Source organism: Larimichthys crocea, chromosome XXIII (genome assembly GCF_000972845.2).
Source record: "Larimichthys crocea isolate SSNF chromosome XXIII, L_crocea_2.0, whole genome shotgun sequence".
Classification (NCBI taxonomy): domain Eukaryota; kingdom Metazoa; phylum Chordata; class Actinopteri; family Sciaenidae; genus Larimichthys; species Larimichthys crocea.
The window spans coordinates 14,991,727-15,007,062 of record NC_040033.1 but is presented as its reverse complement, the minus strand read 5'-3'; the positions used below and the strand labels follow the sequence as shown (position 1 = coordinate 15,007,062).

Here is a 15,336-nt window from a genome sequence, read left to right as displayed (position 1 = left end):
GTAAGTCAGTCAGTGGACTTCCATCCCTCTGCGTTCTCTTCCAGCTTTGCCTTTCTGAGATTTATCTGCCGCTCACAGAGCTTTCTCCTAACGGGCTGTGTGTGTTGTGTGAACTCTGGCAGAAATACTGCAGCAAGAACCCCAGAGCTCACGACTAACTGGAAACACTGAGCTAATTGGCCACACTCGGTTGTTACATAAAAAGAAAAACAGCACTTTAACTTTATTCTCTTTACACTCTGTTAGTGCTTACAGCAGCTCAGCCTGCGACTAGCAGCAGAACTTTTGACCTGAAGCAGACCGTCTCTGCCGGTGCTAAAACGTTTCGACGGTATCCTAAAACACATATTTGACAAAGTGCAAGAGCTTTTTACAGATGCTACAGAAAGTTAATGTCAAGCCTCACTGTAGAAAGAGAAACTGGAGACACTTTGAATCCTCTAAATAAATGCAAACTTGCATCTTGGAATCAAAATGGAGTTCAAAGCTGCGCTTTGCGGTGGACTCGTGATGGTCAGTCTTTGTTGCTCCTCAGATCTCCCGTTGTTCCTGGGCCGGGGTACAGTCCGGCAACACCATAGTCATCTGCACCGGTGTCGGTCCATTCTCCCCTGACAGACAGAGAGACAGAGAGAGAGAGAGGTCTTTTAAAATAATTTTAGCACACACTGATGAAAGGGACAAATGCCACACCTTTGTAACAGCTATGGAAACAGCCCTCTGAAGCTGTACACACAACACAAGTGAGAAGATTCACTCAGGTCTGTGTCTAATTCTGTTATTGACATCAGACATAATCTTCATCTACATCTGTAGCTGTGATCTAACAAATATATTTATAAGAAATAATAAATCCTGTACATGGCTATGAGTTTTTCACAGATTCCTGACAGTATGCAGGTCCAGGTTTTTATCTGGACTCTGATGCAATGTTTACGATGATCTCATTTCAGTGGCCGAGGCTCTGACACACTGCCGCGATCTACATCATTCGGACAGTTCATCCGATATCGGAAAAGTCGCCGCATGACGAATGACTAGAGTGCACATGAAGTCTACATTCTGATATGAACTATGAGCTACCAGCTACAAACACTAAGCTGACTACTGGCAACACAAGTACACATTCAAAACGTGTAGAATTTTCATATCTGATTGATTTTAAACTGATTCCAGACCTGTAGATCTGTGTTTCCAGGGCAGGATATCCATTCCTGTGCGACAGAAGGAGCGGTCAGTGTGGGCCTCAGTGCTGTACAGGACCTCCTGGAGCTGTTTGTCTCCAGGCTTCTGAGCTTTCACTCTCACCTACAAGAGGAAACCAAAGTTGTCATTTCACACCCAGTCCTCAGACATGATTTACTTTGCCTCTATGTGGAGCAAGACAAAAAAAAAAGTCTCAAAGTGGATCTGGAAGTTTTGTTCCGTCTTACCTCTAGGATGGTGATCTCTTTCTCCTTCAGCTTCCCTGCTTTGTTCTTGACCTGCGTCTTCTTGGTGTCAACCCACACCACCCTCTCCTTCACCTCTGACCTGGACACACACATAAGCACACAGACTTATTGAAGAATCTACATGACATTGCTGTTTAGAAACCCCAACACTTGACACACAACTCACTCTTCGATGCCCAGGTCGGCCAGTGTTGTGTCCAGGAAGGGGAATGGTTGGTGCACCGGGTCGGTCTGCACCTGGATGGGCAGCATCACCGACATGGGGATCTCCCACTCCAGCTCCACACGTACCATTGTGCCACGTGGCCCGGGGGAGTCCCTGTCTGTTGGGCAGTCCGGCCCTTCGTTAGCCTGCTCCACTTTGGCCTCTCCCTCCTCCAACAAGCTTTTTGTCTTGTCCGCTGCCAGCTTGTGAATGTGTTGTATCCCTCGCCCTTGCTTGCTTTATCTGATGCTCGGTATCTGCACCTTTTGTCTCCAGCAGCTGTTGTTGCAGATAGTGGCTGGTCTAGTCTTCTCTCAGGGCTGATGATTCAGAGCTCTGCCTCTTCTGATGATGAAAAAGCCTCTGGAAAGTGTGAGTGTTTGTGTCTAATGCATGCAGACTCTTGCTCTGCCCTCCTGGCTGATATAAGGGGCCGCTGTGAATGTGTGTTATGTGTCACCGAGATGTTAGGTTTATTAGACTGTCAGTGGGCTGATGGACGGATGATGGTGTGTGTACTGCCAGGTGTCTGTGTGGATTATCAGTGTGTGAAGTCAGAGTGTTGAGCATGTTTTGACTGTAAATGGAGGAAGCATGCGGCCTAAAGGACTTGAAAGAAATAATTAACTGGATGCTTCATGACTTCAAACTGATATATAATAACACATAATGACCTATCACTTCAGGTACAGAGAGGGCAGCAGATTTATGATTGTGTCTAATGACATGATCCGCTCCTCCACGTGTCATTTGTCTCCCTCCTGTGCCCTCCCTCTCGTTTGTCTGACAGTTTAGGTGAACAGGAGGTTGATGTACGAGGCGTTCACAGCACAGCGTCACATATTCACCTTTTTTGAAGGCCGTGCTCTTACTCTATCTTACAAACATAGAACACACGTCGTCCCGTGCTGTGGAGCGTGTGTGTGTCTCTCTGGACTTAGCATGTCACATTCCATGGGCAGCCACAATAAATCCTCTCATTACAGATACAGCAGCCTTACGTCAGCACTGTGCAGGGATACAGATGATGTAAAGGCCTGGGAATGTATGGAGCCAAAGGGAGGTTGACTGTATATTCAGCAGGTTATGGTAGCACATGTTAGATTGTCTGCTAGTTCCCCATTACTACTACTGTTTATGCTGATAAATTATTATTATTATTATTATTATTATTATTATTATTATTATTATTGTTGTTGTTATTATAACTCTATTTATTTGCATTTTTTTTTTTTTAAAGATCTTGTCATCAGTGGACCTGGGGTGGACTGAATGAAGCTTGGGTGCTTAAACAAGCCATCTGACAGCACCCACCTGTCAATCAAAGCGGCCACGCTCTTAATTATACATAACTTTAAGCCTTAACAATTTGAACAGGTGAGTTAAATAAAAGATTAAGACTAAGTACAGTTGTCATGATGGGGAAAATTTAGCTAAGATACCAAAACTGTTCTTTGTACCAGGCGGTAAACATTTATTACGTAGCATAAGTTGATTTCTGCTGTGAAGTTGGACATTTTTTTAATATGGGGCTTATTGAGATTCATTTGTTTTGTAGCCAGCCTCAAGTGGACATACGGGAACTGCAGTTTTTGGCACTTTGCCGCTCGGCCATAACTACTGTTTAGAATCAGAATCAGAAATACTTTAATAATCCCAGGGGGAAATTATTTTGTTTACATACTCCAGTATAAAACAAACAAAAAAAGCTGATGTCAACACTGTGGTCACAGCTTGTTTCTGCTGACCCCAAGAGACCAAAAAAATCCACAACAAATTAGCCACTTAACGGGATTAACGACTGAACTGTATGCTGCTTTAACATTTGTATTTACATTTTTATCAAATCTGTTACGTTGAATGACAATAATAATAATAATAATAATAATAATAATAATAATAATAAGCCTGTGACTCTGCTTTTCTTAGCGGTGTGTCTGTAAACACAGTGAGGTCACACTTATTCTCTCCTGCAGTGATGCTCCAGTAGTGTAAGCTCTGAGGTGCCAGAGGTGACTAACCATCCAGCTGCTTTATGAGCCAGGCATTTAGCCCTAAACTGTGAGGGTTTTTACCTGTATGAAGGAGCAAAGAGCTGGGGAAGCAACAGAAAAAGGAGTCCTGCATATATTTGTATGAAAACATTGTGTGGCAGTGGAAAGGACATTTCCTGACAGCACCGCAACCTGAATGTATCACAAGTAGTTTCAACAAAATTACCATTCTGCTATGTTGATGTGAAGGAGGATTTCTGTTCTGTGACTGCAGCACTGACCTCAGCTCAGGCCTCTCAGTCACATCGAGGTGCCACATGGGTATGGTCTTACTCCTATGTACACACACACACACACACACACAGCAGTCCCCAGTGAGTTTAACGAGCAAACACTTTAATTGTGTGGAGTTATTGAGGCATGAGGTCAGATGGGAGTTTTCCGCCAGCGAGGCACATTATGGTCCTGTTGGAGGCAGAGAAGTGCTGATGTGCTTTCAAGTCACACCACTGATTTCTATACCTTTTTTAAATCTGCACCAGAAGCTCAAATCAGAATATTTCAAATATACTGTTGGATTTGTTGGCAGCTTGATGTTTTTATGACGCTTTTTTAGACCACAACAAGCTTCATGTTCAGTGGGTTTATTCTTGGATCAGTGTGGGTGAGAAGCAGATGCACTCAGGACTCGGTGACTGTGTTCAGGGTCAGGTAAGGGCTAAACTAGTGTTAAAAATATGTTACACTGATTATTGAATGATTGATATCAAAGAATACTATAAAGCAATTATCACAATTGAATGCAATCTGAGATCATAAGCAATTCTACTGAGCAAAACCATTTTATTGAAAGTTGCAGTCATTAAAAAGTCATAGAAATTCACAAAGCTGATAAAAACAGTATAAAAATTTTCATTTAAAATCAGTGCAGAGGATAAAAAGCCATACAAAAGATACAAACTGTATAACAAAACATACAAGATCCAGAGGGTTTCAACTTCAGCAGCACTAATAAACTCTGTGAATTAATATTTAAAAATGTAACCTTATGAACAAATCATTTAACATTAAAATGGTTAAAAATCTTTTAAAACAGGCAGAGTAATGTAGTTCTGAGTAATCTATCATATAAAAACATTTTAAAATGAAATGAGTGAGATCTGATGACCTCAAATTCATCCATTATATTCATCAATAAAAAAGTATTATGAACTGTGCTGGACTACAGTGTTTGTAACTGTGTGTGTCAGTGTTCAGGCAGTCGTCCCGACAGCTGCAGGGTTTATGGTGATGTTACTGTAGGGTTTAGTCTGATGTACAGTCACCAGTCCAGCAGACAGCAGCTCTGAACGAGAGAGAAACATCGCTGATTAATATGATCACAATGTTTCACTGAATGTTACTGTGGAGCTCAGACTGAAGCTTAGACTGTAGCTAGCAGCAAAGTGCAACTTTTAAATGAAATACATTTCCAGGTCATCAATGCTGATCAATGAAGAACATGATCATCATGTGTTCATCATAAAAAAGAGAGAGTGTCGTTTGATTTCCTCACCCAGCAGTTTGTACAGGGTGTGAGCTGCAGTGCTGCGGTTGGCCTCTGGGGGCACCAGAGAACCGAAGGTGACCTGTCCAAACGTCTGCAGGCTGGAGGAGATCCAGCTGGAAAACACAAGCGGTGTGAGCACAGCATGGCAGGATTCAACCTGCAAGCACCGAGATGGACTCCTTTTGAATTTAGCTTCCAATATTTTTAAGTAATAATAATATATAACTGTTTACGATGCCAAGAAATCAAACATTTCTTCTGATTTTCTTCTGAATTATCTGATGATGGAGCAGAAAGCTGGTGCCTCGACTACATTATAATACTGTAATGTTCAACAATCACTATGCAATCAAGCCAACATGATAGTTCAGTGTCTGACTCTGTTTAAGGAGTAGGGAATAGGGAAATGTGCCCGTGGCTCAGATTTGTCCTTCATGCTTACTGGTTGCTTTCTAGTTTGAATTTCAAAGCAGATGGGAGACAACTTTAGCAGGTGGAGAAACCTGCGACGCTGGAGGCCTCAAAACATTATGTAACGACAAAAACACCTGTATGTATACTGTGCGGTGTGACTCTCCTGATTCAGGATGATTCAGCATAAATATTTAATCCATGAATCCCTTCTTTGATTAACCTTTTACCATCGGTATCCAGAGTGTAAATAACCAGCGGCGTTCTCACGTTGAGCATGGCTGTCTGATCGGTTTCATGAGAAATCTAGGTGTGTTTGTAAGCTTGTGCGTTGTGTGTATTGTATGAAGTACGTCAGCATGTCGCTGCTCTCTGTCTGAGCCTCGGGCATCTCGATCTTCTCCTCAGCTATAGGCTCCATTGGTACCTGGGCCTCCTCTTGCAGAGACCTACACACACACACACACACACACACACACACACACAGATAGACAAAAAGTGAGCAGTGTCTTTATCCATTTGGCTGTCCATCTGTTTATCCATCAGAGACTCACCATCTGCTGACAGGAGTGATCACACCGCTCACAGATTTCTCCTCTTTGGACACGTCCACGATTACATCTAATACAGCTGTTCACACACACACACACATATAAAGACGCACACAGTGAATGGCTGGCTGCTTAAAATAAATGAGGCGTTTATTGTGCTGCTGAAACACGAAAATAATGTTTGTAAGAAGGAGAGGAAGGATTCTTACACGAGCCGTCTGCAGGTTGCAATCCTGACTCGCTGGATAGCTGAGCGAGAGAGAGAGAGAGGGGGGAAGGTGAGTTTCATGACATAGAAACGAGGTTCATAATCTAATTTGTCTAACCACTGAACTGAACACCCAGCTGGCAGGCTAGCCCACTAATGAATAACCTTTATTATTATATCCACAGTTTCACGAGAATATGAATCATTTATCTCCACACAGATGATACTCCTTCACTTTGAGATGTGCTGCACCTCCACACAGACCCACCTCCCTCATGCTTGAGAGTCTCCTCTTCCTCTCTGTCCTCAGTATCTCTCTGTCCTGCTCGGACTCCCCTCTCGCCTCCTCTTCTTCTTCGCCACCTCTCTGTTTGCCCTCATGTTCGCTCAGGACGGTGAGCGAGGCGTGCTGTTTCCATAGTGACTGCAGGTCAGCATGGAGGAGGACTGTGGAGGGGGTCAAAGGACAGGTTTTTGGATATTTTATTCACCAGAGCTGATGTTGATGCATTTGTGGGGAGAGCTAGTGTAACTCACAGGCTGCTGTGAAGTGCTGTGATCAATGCTAATAAAATGTTTGAGAGGCTCTACAAGGTTGTTGCTGATTAGTTTGTGATGGTTTACAATCCAGAGGCTGTAAAGAGACTGAGAGGTTGCAGGTTGATGATCTGCAATGAGCCTTGAGCGTGATACTTCCTCTCTGACTGTGCAGCAAGTCTGTCTGTTGCCTGAAACTTTTGAGATGTAAAACTTTGGCTGTTTTTTTTGTAGTCTCAGTCACAGTAACTTTTACTTCTTCCTATTACGACGGCCACTGACTTTGGGGTTTGCTGTTATTGTTTCATGTTTGATTTTTGTTTCTATTTCTTGTTTTGCGTCTTAATAATATTTTATAATCTTTACATCTGCCTGGAATTTCATTATTTAAGAGATAAGCTGTGTTAAAAACCAGTCAATGGAGGTGAAGTGTAGCACTTATTAGCACTGACGTCCACAGGGGGCGCTGAAGAGCTGAGCAGGAGTGGCACGCTTAGTCATGAAGTCCAGCAACACCTCCGACTGAAAGCAAGAACAAAATATAAGCTTGATGGTGAAGTTTCACATAGATTTTGCCTTTATAGTACTATAGAAAAGAGAGAGAGAGAGAAGGGATAAAAGCCGATGATCGTGTCTCAAAGGAAATTAAAGAAATAAGGAAGGAGTGAGGGAAGGAGGAAAGAAAGAAGAAAGGAAGGAGGGAAGTAAAATCAATGAACACTCTTCTACTGGGCTTATGGAGCAGGACGGGATCTGGAGAGCTGGAGTTTAATTAGCTGACACCCTGGTGAATAGAGACTTTTATGGTAAGACTTTGATCACAGTCAGGCAAGGACTGAACATTCAATTGGTCAGCGCTACAGCTAAAATAATGTGCATTTATGTGTGTGCTTACATGTGCTGGTATGTGTGTGACATCACCAAAATAATAATAATAATAACTCCAGAAAATCTGTTCAGATAGCAAAGATTAGCAGAACTATGAGGTGTGGATGAACCTTTGAGGGCTGGAACATTTGAATAATGTAAACATTGCATTTTAAGTCTTTGAATTCACATGTATTGTATCTCAGTGTGTTTCTGTACCAGGTCCACTGTCTCGGCCAACAGGTTTCCAATCTGCTCCTCCATCGCTCTGCTTGATATCTGGACCTCGGGGTCCGTGAAGACCAGTTGACGCCTGCGACGCCCCCTGAGCTTCCTAAGAGGAGGAACAGCCACCTGACGGCAGAGTGTGAAACGCGCAGCTTGAATGTTTACAGTACTGATCTATAAAAAGAACAGCACACTCCAGCACACAAAGTGGAAAGTAGGAATCTGTGTGCCGACACACCCATGTGTGCTTTCCGTGAGTTGATTCCAGAACGCAACAAGCTGCTGATGAGTCACGTTGTGGAACGTAAATTAAAGTTGATGACAGCTGTCGCAGCAGAAAACCCTTTGTCAGTGTCGTCTCTGAGTTTCCTACATGTCAGAATTGGTTGGTTGTCACCTGGGTTTATATTTGGGCATTTATATGACAGGGTGTCTCCAAAACATGTTGTAGTTGTCGTGCAGCAGTTAGTGGAAATAACAATTTCTTTACAGTACATATTTCACAGATGATCACCTATGTCTCACCTTGTCATATGAACTTTCTGTAACTTTGTCTCCCTCTTCCCCGGATACCCCAGAGGTTGGAGTTGGCATGACAACCCGTGGCGGGGTCATCTCTAGGGCAACAGCAGCCAGAGGAACCTCCACAGGCTGACCCGTCTCCTCGTCCAGCAGCCACATACTGTCCCGCTCAGCTCCCAGCACTGTCTCCTTCAGCCTGCGAACAATAACCAACTATATTTATCTGCCACGTTACACTGTTCTTTTGTTAATATTTGCCTACATAATAACATGCTGTCACGTGCACATAAGCAGGCTCATACTATCACTATGATGTTTACATAGCCCGGTCCTCTACAGTGACTACACAGCTCAGGTTACTGCAGAGGATTGACAATCATCTGTCAGTTTTAAGTTTCTCCACTTGACTTACTGGTCAATAGAGGCTCCTTCAAGATCCCTGGCCTTCTGCTCTGTCTGCTCCTCCCCCACTTCTGCTGAACGCACATGTACATAATGCACAAGAAAACAATGTGACACCTGGACACAAACACGTAATAATCTCATCTGTATAAAGCTGTTCTCTCGCTGCAAAAAACTACCAAACAAAACATGCTAAAACAGGAGGCAGTCGTGTTCTTTCAGGCAGGCTTTACTGAGCTTAGATGTTCCCTTTTTCCTGAAATCAAACAGTTTCTTTCTTGCCGCAGCAAAAACACTCACAGAGTCAGAATTGCTTTTCCTTTCAATTATAGCGTTGGCACAAAGAATTTGACCTGGTTGACTGCTGCAGACACATTACAAGAGAGGATTACACTGTGGGAATGAGAAACTAGACCCTTCCCACAGCCTTTTAATGTAGTACAAACCCACAGTTTGATACCAGACAACTAAAATGCAATGAATGATGAAGCTCTTATCATACACAAACATAATAATGTTTAAGACAGAAACACACACCGCTGCGAAACTGGTCTGGCTGATCCATCAACAAGTCAATCTCTCTGGCTGTGACTTCGGGAAGGTCATCTCCCTCAAAGGTCTGACACGGAAAGAGAGTGACAGAAGTCAGGAGAGGGCAAAATGAAAGAATAATGAGATGGGGAAACAGAAGCAATGAGGTTCAGTATGTTTAACGTCCACAGTTATGAATAATATAAGTGTTATAAAACACAGCGACAACAAAAACAGAGGGATAAAAAAAGAAACGACTAAATATTTGCACGCAAAGTAAAACTAAACCCAAGGGGCAGAGAAGCTGCGGCAGAGGACAACAGCAATGTGAGCCACGTCTCTCTCTAAACAAGCTGCAAGTGCAGAATGATGTAATTAAGTCACATCTCATCAAGCCGAGAGGGACTTGATCAGCTGATCATACATTAGGAGGTGCATTATCGGTCTCTAAGTGACAGGCTGAGGAGGGTAATCGTGTGTGGAGGTACGCTAGACTCAGACTCACTGTAGTGAAACATGGCTGTATTTTATGCTTTATGCTCTGTGGACACTGAGAGGTGAAGCCAGGACAGCCGGTTAAGCATCAGCTATTTTATGCCCACATTGCTTGACACCATTAACTTCACTGCATTGGACACACCATTTAGAAAACGAATGGAAAGACTCTTTCCCATAAATATCTGTTCTTTTTGAGCAAAAACCTAAAACAAAACACATAACTGCCACAAGAAAACAGCAGTAAACTCTGGCTTTAAAGCTACAAAGTGAGCAGCTGAATTGTGACCCGAACCAAAGACTGTTGTGGAAACACGGCCTACATTCCAGATCAATGATTCACCAGGACGCCTGCTGTGCCTAAAAATGATGACTGGGATGTTTTCTGTCCATAAACTATGACAGAGCGTTTACCTCAGCGGTGGTGATGAGCAACTGCTCCTTCTCTCTCAGTGTAATGGCAGCCGGAGGTGACCTGAAACCTGGTTTAACACAGTGGGAGGAATTATGAGCCAGGTGTGTTTGTAGCACAAGAAGTGGGTGAGATTTATCTGTGTTTGTGGGACTTGAGTGATTGATCGCTTTAAGGAGAAAAACAGTCAGGACAATGAAATCTGGGACTGGGCTCAGCCTGTTTTCAATTCAACATGTGCAGATAAAATAAGATTCATTCGCTGATGACAGAGCATTTATTCACAATTTTACAAACAGGAGTGGAAATAGCAACCTTCCTGTGCCAAAAATGGAAATTTAGAAGAAGACCAATTTATGGAATTTAAGATAATAAACTGACCCATTTATAAAACCTCTGAAGATAGATTATCTTGACATGGGAAGTTATACCACAAGCACTATTACAAACCCCAGTGAGAATAATGTGTGTTTAAAGTGCATAATCACAAATGTAACACAGCAATTTCGTTAGCCAGTAAGTTGTGTCCCATTTCAGGTGAGGCCTCTTTTAAAGGACGCGGTCTACAAACTTTTAGAGGAGTATGCTGAACCTGCACATCCTCCTCAAATCATATATACAAAAACAGGACCATGTACTTCAAAGTTTCTTGGAGCGTTTGAAAACAGGGTGACCTGATGAGGAGTTTGGTCTTGGACTCGAAAGGCAGCCGTCCCTGAGATGGGACACAGGTCATGTTAGTTAAAGGTTAAAATATCATTCTCACCCTCTTTGTCAAGTGTGCTGTGGAGACTGGGCACCAGGGAGTGCTGTGAACCTGCCTCTTCAATCGCCAACATGGGCTAGAAATACACATTACAAATATTACATAATACACAATACTGAAAGAGATTTATTCTCATTTCTTGGATAACTCCAGAGTGTGAACTGAACCTGATGAAAAAAACATTTTCATGACCAGACTGACTCAGAGATAATATGTTTTTTCTCCTTTGGTTTCATGTGGAGCTGTGGTGAAATGTATAAGTCACATGCGTGACCCTTCTTCTGTGTAAAACATTAAAATACAAAACAGAATCTAAATATACAGCAGTTTATTTGTGTATTCTGAAAGCCCCGGTCCATATTTATGGATCCTTTCAATTTCATAACAGTCCATAATAAAATATTTTCATATTATTGTTCCCGTGCTCTGTAGTCTCACATGCTGACTGTTCGTTCCAATGGGAAATATTACGAGGAGGACAAAGTTCAGCCATGTCTGTGAGATTTACAGCACAGAGAGTGAACATGAGTCATCTTCTGTGATTTACATCTGAGACAATGGATTGCATTGAGGGTTATTGCGCTTATGTTAAAATGGGAGTCACCTACACACATGAAACAATAATGACTTGACTGTGACTATAACAAGCTTGGGCAATGCAGATGTGTAATTTTAAAAAGGTGTGTATCAAACGCTGAGAAGTAGGTTGAGCCTCACATCAACCTATGTGGCCATGTGGAGGCTACATAGTGTACATTTCTTCTGTGTGTGTGGTAGCTCTATATTTGGACTCGGAGCAGCTGAGCATTTATGCTGAATGGGCTGAGATGAACCTACGTACTGTTATGTAATTTGAATCTCTGATCACTTTCCTGCTGTTTTGGACATCGAACGTTAAAGCATCAAAGGAAGAGGAGAGCCAAACTCACAAATGATCTTACATAAGAGGCCTTGTCCCATTAATTAACTGTTCTTCAGATGTGGAAATATTTCTTCTGCAGTTTGTCTGAGACAGATATAAATGTATCATGTTATGTGTATGGGCTATGTCTCATATAATTTCTTGGGTCATGTCATGTTTGTATAAGTGTAATTTATTAGTTTGCCTTAATCTACTACAGTTAAAGTAAATACAACTATTATTCTAACAGCTGTATTTAACACTGGGGTACCTACTGCTGCATTCATCCAGCCAGCTGGAGTGAATATCTAATTTTAGCTGAGTATTGTTGTTGGCTGTATTAGTGTATGTATTGTTAAGATACCTGCTGTACATTATAGGGGCTGGGCAATCTATGCGATTCCATGAGACCGAAGAAAGGGTCCTGAGCTCTCTCGGCCTCTTCCATCATGTACAGGTTGTCAGGCATGTCCAAGTTCAGCCTGCCAGAGAAAGACAGAGTGAGACCCACAGATGTTACAACCCAAAATATAAACACATCACACACGTGTTTAATGGCTAAATATAAATAAATAAAACACTATGGAAACACTTTTATCTTCACCATTGGTTCCATGGATTTATGAAATATGAGCCCATACATTACGACTGTTCCATAACACAGCTTATTAAACATTTATGAAGTCATTCACATGAAAGGAGCTCAATTTGTCCATCACTCACTCACAATAAAACACAACCATCTCCTTTCCACAACCTTTATTCCCCCAAATAATCCCCCTCATAAATATTATACACAATGCTTTTGAACTCCCTCAAACAAGTACAACCTCTGCACAGTTCATCTTAAGCACCAGGAGACACAAAGGACCCGTCCTCCACGCATGATCGAATTGTGTGTCTATGTGTGTGTACGGACCTGTCGCATTCAGCCATGTCAATGCGTATGCATTTTTTACAGCGGAGCAGGCGGTCAATGGTCTGTTGAACCTCATCTGGAAAACAGGAAAGGGCATGAAAACAGAAACATTCTAGTAATGCAGGTTGCATTTATCTTTGCAGATACTAAGATTTATTCCATTGTCCAAGCTGTGAATGCCACAGAAAGTTATTTGTATCGCATTCTCAAAACACCACATTACGAAACAGAGAAGACAGCACTCCTCCGTGCCGTGCTTATGAAACACAGCATAAAACATTATGCATTCTCAATTGCGTGTGACAGCTTTGCGATTCAACTCTAATTTACTGGGTAGATGAAATGCTGCTGCTGCTGAATCCAAGAGCCTCTGTCGACAGCAGGCAGCGCTTGTTTTCTTGGCTTCTGAATCTGCTTTGTATTCTACTGATTTCATTAACCGCGACGATCTGCATGATTGTGAATCTGTCAGAAGCGAAGTTAGTGTCAGGGTGTAATTCAAGACCGGATGAAGAGAGACTGTCGAGCTGTGTTTGATGACATTGCATCCATCGGCTCTATATTGGTTTCTAAATTGCCGTTTGCCAGGCTGATCTGCAGATGTCTGACCATAGCACTGTTTTGGTTTAACAACAGAACCGTGCAACTTATCTGCTGTGTTTAACATAGGCTGAATAAACAAGCCTTTTCACGTTTCACCTGAGCTTACCTTGGAAAGCCGCCCAGCACAAAATGTTTCTTGCTCCTGCTTACGGACATTGTTCCTTATTAAGCAACAGTTTAACCCAATTAACTCATTTTGCTCCCTGATTTCTGGCAGATGCTGTAAAATGAGATCTCTGCCACAGGAACTAAACACACAGTGCTCATTTTATTTCCTCTTTCTTCTCTTTCACCTGGCATGAAGTTACAGTACATTGTGTGTAGACGACGTAGCGTTGGAGAAAGTTATGACCGTTCCTGTAATTTTCTGTTCCTGATCTTTCTACTCTTCCTTGTTTCACTTTGCCATTTCCTCTTACCAAGCAGGAGGCCACACTGCCTGTGGTAGACTACAACCACTCCATACTGCAGCTGGGACGACAGGTACAGAGAGAACCGCGGCTTTGGGAGGTTGGGTTGTGGAGGAGGAACCTGGGCCGTCACGTAGTCCAAAATGTCCCCGCTGGACATTAAACATTGAACAAAATGAATTATTATATTTCATCTTAAACAAGTAAAAATGATGTCGAAAAATATTCAAAATCTATGAGGATGTAACCTTTTTTTTTTTAACTTTAGACTCGAGCAGGTGAGAATAACTTCACACCAAACTAGACTACAGACTGCTTGACAAGCTACTGAAATAAATACTAGTACATTGATACAATTAAAAATGATCTACCGCATAGTATTATAAGACAACAAATATGAGCTAACATTAACGTTAGCCATTTGGCTGTGGATTTTCATACCATGTTAGCGTGACATTGACTTTGAGAAGCTCTCTGCGAGTGACTCTGATTCCTCTGGTGGCTGCCAACCTGAATAATAAAACACATTTATATCATTTATAAACGAACTTTAGCTGACAGTCCAATCTGTCATGTAGCTAAAGCTAAGCTAACACTGAACTAGCTATTTGTAAACTCACCAAATTGTAGAAAAACATCCAGTATGGCGGCGGAGGACATTTGGGTAGTAAAACATTTTTTACTGATTCAAAATTTAACAGACAAACACTCTGACAAAGTAAGTAAGTCGAGACTGAGGAATTTATTTAGCTGATGTTAATAGTAAAATATTGACACGGTTTTCCCGCGTCAAATCACGCTGGACCAATCAGGTTGTGAGATTTATCACATCGAAAATAAACACGTGTGATGCGTTCAAACGCTTTAAAAAAAAAAGAACGAAAAAAAAGACTTCGACGGTAATACTGCTTTAGCAAGTATAATTGTTCTATAAGTCAAATTTATCTTAAAACTCAAGCGTAGGCAGGTGGTAAGGTGTCAAATTTATCTTAAAACTCAAGCGTAGGCAGGTGGTAAGGTGTACAAAATAAACAATTACATTAAAAATAGCACGTACTGTATAAAAAATACAGCTGTTCTAGTGACACATGATCAGTAGTTGTAAAATATAGTTTTTATTTTACTTTATATGTTGACTTCATGGAAGTATGTCATTATTAATAAGTTTATTATTGTATTATTATGTTAATACAGAATTATTTTGATGGAAATCTATAGGTAATTATTTTTTTTGTTTTAACAGCCTAAATATTACAGTTTCTATGTTTAAAATTAGTTTTAGTAGCCTAAATATTACAGTTTCTATGATTAAAATTAGTTTTAGTAGCCTAAATATTACAGTGTCTGGGATTAAAATTAGTTTTAGTAGCC

General features: G+C 41.6%; 1 protein-coding gene across 1 annotated transcript; it reads right to left on the bottom strand.

The window, feature by feature from the left end:
• Positions 1-4,550: 4,550 nt before the first annotated feature.
• On the bottom strand, positions 4,551-14,781 carry rec8b (REC8 meiotic recombination protein b). The gene is made up of 18 exons (XM_010741630.3): positions 14,586-14,781; positions 14,407-14,475; positions 13,975-14,117; positions 12,953-13,028; positions 12,398-12,515; positions 11,133-11,208; positions 10,369-10,436; positions 9,466-9,547; positions 8,939-8,999; positions 8,530-8,722; positions 7,996-8,130; positions 7,362-7,431; positions 6,641-6,819; positions 6,374-6,413; positions 6,168-6,243; positions 5,967-6,062; positions 5,209-5,315; positions 4,551-4,998 (listed from the first exon to the last, which is right to left on the bottom strand). Exons 1-18 carry the CDS (start codon positions 14,639-14,641, stop codon positions 4,907-4,909), a joined length of 1,737 nt encoding a protein of 578 aa, XP_010739932.2. The 5' UTR covers positions 14,642-14,781; the 3' UTR covers positions 4,551-4,906.
• Between the last annotated feature and the right edge of the window lie 555 nt (positions 14,782-15,336).